This window comes from Opisthorchis viverrini (genome assembly GCF_000715545.1).
Source record: "Opisthorchis viverrini unplaced genomic scaffold opera_v5_515, whole genome shotgun sequence".
Classification (NCBI taxonomy): Eukaryota; Metazoa; Platyhelminthes; class Trematoda; order Opisthorchiida; family Opisthorchiidae; genus Opisthorchis; species Opisthorchis viverrini.
The window spans coordinates 106538-112810 of NW_008752177.1; the positions used below are offsets into that span (position 1 = coordinate 106538).

Genomic DNA, 6273 nt, shown 5'->3' on the forward strand with positions numbered 1-6273 from the left:
ATTCCACACGTTGGTAGGAGGGCGAACCGAAAGCAAGGCCAAATTAGATGAAATTGATTATCGATGACTCGTAGCAACACTCAATGTTTGTATTATACGTTATATATAGTATATTATGTAGAGGGTCGGGAGTATCGTTGTACAAACAAGTTGTAGTGGCTCTCTCCCTATCGATGTCCCAGAAACTCTTCAACATGATTCTCCATTCGAGATTTGTTTGTTCTTTCTTACGAAGAGACCTCTATTTTCAGTTTGTTGAAGGGAGAATTGTATAACACATTTACGGTAGGTGACTTTACCGCTCTAGTGCAATCAGTATTGTTTTGCACATCGATGATCATTTCCTCCATATTTTCCAATATAACGGTTGCCATTCAGCTCCGAGTATGACAACGTGGACCGATCTAGCGTTTCTGGCCCTCATTCAGAAACGTCAAACTCTCCGGTACTGCAGAATGGAACACCGTCCTTGCACAACAATCGTCCGTCCCGTGTTGGGTCTACAGAAAGACATCTTCGGGGTGGGGTCAGAGCAATGTTTGACGCAGAAATCGCTGCGGAAGCTCAGCGGATCAGTCGCCAGTTCCGGGCAATGGGATGGATCCCAGCTTCAGATTACGTCCAGTCATTTGAGGATGCTAACGGTGTGGTACCAGGTGGACTGCTGACTGAGAATTCCCACTTTCCAGGTATGTTTCCACATGCTCATCACAAGGGAACCTACTGAAGCCCGGTTATGACTGATTGCTTTATTCTTCTTAAGGCGCTATTCATGTTTGAAAGTGACTTTTTTATTTGTATGTGAATGTTTTAGATAACCAGCAGTTGCAATTTTTTTTTGTGTGTTTTTGAGAGACGTTCGTCCCAAATATTGGAATCTTGCATTGTCTCGTATGCAAATGAAACTCGGTCATCCATCCATTTCCCACTTAACTCATCCATTGTTGAAATGGCGCGCACTTCAGTCTTCAGGCGTATCAGATACCACATTTCTGCGTACCTTCTGCACCAGCCGTAACTGATCTGACGAGAGTTCTTTTCCTGTTAGTAGTATAGATCAATGTGACTAAGCACCAGACATGCTTTTGGTCATCATTGACAAAAACGAATAGTTCACTGTCACCACAAACCCAGTCTCATGTGAGCAACGTTGGACGTGACGTTAGATTTCTAAAGAGGCTAGACTACTGATTGGCTGCCGTAATATCTCCCTGTATTCCCATATGATTGGGTCTCAGTTTGTGTTGATTGTACCACTTTACCAGTTTCTCAAAATAGATACCGGTCCTTATTTATTCAGAGATAAAACACTCGCAGCCTCGACCCAAATCCCCACTACATGATCCTCCACGCCCGCATCTGTTTCTGCTACCTCTGGACCCACAGCGCAGTACCCCATGTTCGCGTCAGGCCTCTTTCCGCAATCGTCACCGTCGTGGCCTAGCCAGCGCAGCAGACAGTGAGACAGTCACATCCGTCACTTCACAGTTGGATGATGATGACTTCGACGAGGATTATGGCGCTCGAACGGATGCTAGTGATTTTGAGGAGATCGTCAATGAAACGGTTCAATACGCAGAGGATTGTTCCAAACTTAGTGAGTTTCACATAGGACCAACCGCCGTTCAAAGCATATTTGACTCACTTCTTACAACAACGTCATCTAACACTGCTTCTTTTTGTAGACTCCGGTGCATGGGTTTCGGATTCTTATCCGGATCGAGAGTTGGGCTGTCTAATGGTCCGACCACGTTCTCTGAGTGCCACTTGTTTGAACGACTCTACTCCTGTAGGCGATGCTCTTGCTGGCCTCCTGCTCACATCTGACCTGTCGGAAGTGAGCTCGGACGAAAAGGATGGCACGATGAGCGATCCGGAAGCCGATGGTTTACATCAAAAGAGGTTAGTTCGTTATGAGCCTGGATCTATGAATCAATACATCCCATCTCCTAGAAACACCCCACCTCCTAGTTAACCCAGATGAGTATTTTCCCAGGCTGAACAAAAAAAACGAATAAACTGACTCCTTTTTGTCAGTCATCAGTAGATGATCATGATTCACAACAAATCGGGAACATGCTAGGCTATACAGACTATGTGAATTAGGCTGAAAAACAAAGATGAAGTCAGCTGGATCGATGGATACAGGAGACACGTCCTTGCTAACACTAGGGCGAGATGGCTAAGTGGTTAGACTGCGAATTTACTGACCGAAAGGTCCGTGGTTCGAACCCCACCTCTGCCTCTCGACTTCCTCTGTCTAGGCTTGGGCAACCTGGCAATATCCCAGCCCTCGTGCTTCCTTCGAGTGGCGTGGCAGCTAGGCACCGAAAGGGTGTTACAGATGAACGATGTTAACACTAGCACAACATAGCGGCAATACTGTCCACCTACGCACACCGAACTGTAATCGACATGACCACCCAACGGATCGGAATTTCCCCCGAATCATTTGACTGACAGCCTCCAATTCTGCAGGATACGTGGGAAATATCTTGCCTTGAACTAGTGAATATCCATAGTAGATGTGTTGTTGCAGGATAGCCTAGCTGTGTCTCATAAATCTGTACCTTGGTATGTATTCATAGCTTCGGTGGCCTCATCTGTGACGTACACACCGATTTCCGTGCACTAATAGAGCGCGCTTGTGCGTGAGCGTGTCGGTTATCCTTCTATTCATCGCAATCTATTGCTTGCGCAGTGAATGTTGGGTAACGTGCCCCAAGAGTATAAAATGCCGTCAGAGCCAACCGGGTCCAAGGCCAGTTAGTTGGAAGGTTAGACTGGCTGTTGAATCCACAACGCCACAGTTGCAAGCCACCTTAGGAATGATACCCAACCGATAGCTAGTCAGTAACCTAACGGTATCGATTAGCATATAGGCCAAACTCATCTACTGGTTGGGATAAGGTGACTGAAACAGCATGCTTGTGGTCATTGAAGCACCCTATGTGACTGTGTACGACTGTTTGTTGTATTCACAAAGCAGGTGCCACAATCCGGTCTCTTGGATTTTGTGTCTTAGGATTCCGAATCACTTCGCCGTTGTCATTACGCGATAATCATGTTTGTCCACACGGTGACTATGGTTGTCATAGGTTACTTCCGTACACTTAACATATCAGTGATTCTTGGTGTTGTGGTATCCTGAAAGAAAATCGTTCTGCCATTTTCAATTTATACTCCGTATGCAGGTATCATTCGTCGCACTATGGGTTCCAGAATTGCGTGAGCCTCTCTGCAGCCTTTCTAACTACAGTCGCTAGAAAAAACTTTTCAGTTACACACTTTTCCAAAACAACAATCTAGGTCAGCGGTTTTCCCCTTATCTCATCCTCGAAGTATCTTTGAACAACTGTACTTGTCCGCTTCCTTAGTTATTTGGACGATCATCACAACGCCCAACGATCCGCCGCGCCGTCTGCACGTCTCTGTGATCGCCAGCGTAAGGCCGTTCGCCGAGTAAAGTCTAGTCGCACTTCACAACGACCGAGCGATGTCAACGAAGACAATGCCGGTTTCGCCCGCCTCAAACGCCGTGCTGCCCGAGTCCGCAGCCTGCTACCCCCGGATCTACAACCCTTCGTTCTTCCTGGATGTATGAGCTCTTTGAGTCGGTCATCCTCAGTGGCTAGCTCCATCGGTCTACATCATCTCAAGACTGGATTAGTGTTTCTTTCCCTCTCACGCCGTCAGCCCTCCGGAAAAAGCATTTCTACAAGACACCGAAGGCGTAGGTGTCGCCTGCCTCGCTGTTCCAGCGATCCGGAACTTCGAATAAAGGCTATAAAAGGATGTAGTTAATACTACTAAATCGTATCGTTTGTGGCACATCATTCTCCACCCGGTTAATTCAAAACCCGCTCGATCAGTTTGCTGTATCCGCCTTCATTGGAGCAGGTGACAATACCTGATATAAATTCTCAAGTATTCTCCTGACGAAATTGTCCCATTATTTGGCTGTTTATGTTGAGCGCCTCCATATCCTTGCATTTAGGCTTGCATGTCAACTGTTTTTGGCGCCTGCAAAAGGCCCGTCGTCTTCATGCTACTTATGCTTTATTTCAGTAAGCAAATCCCACAGGACATTTCACCGGCGTTTTTATGCCTCAGACAAAACTTTGCATGCTTAGCCCGATTTTATCCGTCCTCCGTTCGACCTTACAGAAAATCATGATATTAGGGGTTACAGTATTTCTTTTCCTATCATAGTGTATTTCCGTTCAAATTATTGTACTCTCCAGTATGACCTTGCAACGCCTGGCCTTGTTTCTCCTCCACACGCACACACGATTGGTTTTCCCATGAAGTGTTTTAACACGGCCTTTTTACCGTACAAGGTGCAATTTGAATCCACTCTCTTTTTCATTCTTTTATCTGTTTTATACGAAATTAAATTAGCAAATCACTAAGGCTTGTCCTCTACTCGGATTAATGGTTGGGTTACGTAGTGAACAAAACAAATGAGCGATCCGGGTTCGCACCCCCGCCATTTTAATTCCCGAAACGGTCTGAAATATCAGCTAAGCGGTTATATTTTTTTGACCCTCTGGCTCAGCTGATAGGCCCTACTGGGATGTGGACAGATCTGCAAAACCAGCGTAATTATTTTGTACAAAATGAAGGACAGATTCCCAATCGATAGAAAAACTGCGCAGTCAACTCGGAATGTTTCAATAGGAATTTTCAAAATTCAAATGTGAAGCAAAAATGCCCACTCACAAAACATCGTAATACTCGAGTCGTAGTTGTGGGATATAAGCTATCATTCCCCTCTGATGCACCGCGCTACTTTTCATTTTAGCGTCATCGTTGAGCGAAACTGATGAGTCGGAACACTTGCAACCCTTCCACGGTCTACAGCTGGTGGTGTGATGTCTTAAGAAAGTTCTCATCCGTACTACACGAAGTCGTGAGGATTGCACGCCTGAGGCATCTATGTGTAAAACGATATGATCCTGGCCAGCCAATGCACCATACACCTACGTGGCCAGAACTGTATACGTTAAGAACTACTATATGGTTCATATTCGTCCAGGAAAACTCCCACCCTGAACAACCCTCCGGAGTAGTTTCACATTTCTGGACTGTAAAGTACAGAATTATACAGAAAAATTCTGGAGCCGGTAAACTAATCCCATAATCTCCCCCCCCCCGGCGATTTTCGGATGCATGGTGAAAGAAAAACCACCTGATTTTCAACTTGAATTTGGTCACTCATTGGGATGTGACTGTTTTTCTTTTGAGGATCACTTCTATCCAACTATAGATCGAAGGTAAACCAGAAAGGTGCGAATTCCCTTGATCCGTCGCACGCTGCACAGACGTCGTTAGCACACGTCAAATCAAACCAAGCTGAAACTTGGATACAACGAACCAAGTACAAGTTTACTATTACGTCTACAGAGCACACACAGTTATGTCTTGCAAGATCGTAAAAACCCTCGTCTTTTCTGGTAATAGTCACGTGAAGAGTACATCAGTTCAGGCGGCTCTATTGGCCAAGGATATTAACCGGATATCAATCCAGATTTGTCTCCGAGACCATGCTACACACAAGAAACACTATCGAACCAAGAGGAAAAGGCTTTTCAGTAATTACACTTGCCTGGGTTCCAACGTTCAAGGAGACGTATAACTCTGCGTGTGCATAGGAATAGTTCTAATTACTTGAGGAATCCAGGGAGATGAAGAACCTTTATCGTGAAAAGACAGACATTGGCTGTCGGCCTTGCCAATAAAATAACTACTGCTACGGATCTCAAAAGTGTTGTAATCTCAACCTCCCCCTAAGCAGTTTCAGTGTACGTAAATCAGACTTGAACCAAAGGATGTTCATCCAACTCTCATGGGATGTAACCATTGAGTCCCCTGACGCAGATCAATTATCAGCTACTCTTATTCTGTGTCCAGCACCAGAAGCTGCGTTGGTTGGGACATGTGTTACGTATGCCGAACCATCGTTTGTCGAAGAGAGTGCTGTTTTCGATGCCCAATTCAGAGTGGCGTAAACAGAGAGGTGGCCAACCCTTGACTTGGCAGAGGAGTATGAAGGAGATCACGAAACGCTTGGGTGCTGTCGGTGCTACTCGCCTTCCAGGATGGGGACCGCGTGATTCTCACTGTGCCTGGTTGGAGACAATACAAGATATGGCTGCCAACCGATGTCAGTGGCGTTCCTGTTGTCAGTTTCTATCCAGATTGCCTGAGTGAATGTCTGGAGGTGTAGGCACCTCGGAATGATTGTGTTAAGCTAGAACTAAGTCCCTCCCC

General features: G+C 45.7%; 1 protein-coding gene across 1 annotated transcript in view; it reads left to right on the forward strand.

Annotated features, from left to right (window-relative positions):
• The window catches only part of T265_11520 (hypothetical protein), a gene marked incomplete at both ends in the record, with an annotated part of 79199 nt that extends 74801 nt beyond the window's left edge, over window positions 1-4398 (forward strand). Inside the window, 4 exons of the mRNA XM_009178198.1 lie at window positions 379-689; window positions 1301-1597; window positions 1686-1902; window positions 3378-4398. Of these exons, the coding sequence (XP_009176462.1) occupies window positions 379-689; window positions 1301-1597; window positions 1686-1902; window positions 3378-3804 (1252 nt within the window). The remainder of the gene's footprint in view (window positions 1-378; window positions 690-1300; window positions 1598-1685; window positions 1903-3377) is intronic.
• Between the last annotated feature and the right edge of the window lie 1875 nt (window positions 4399-6273).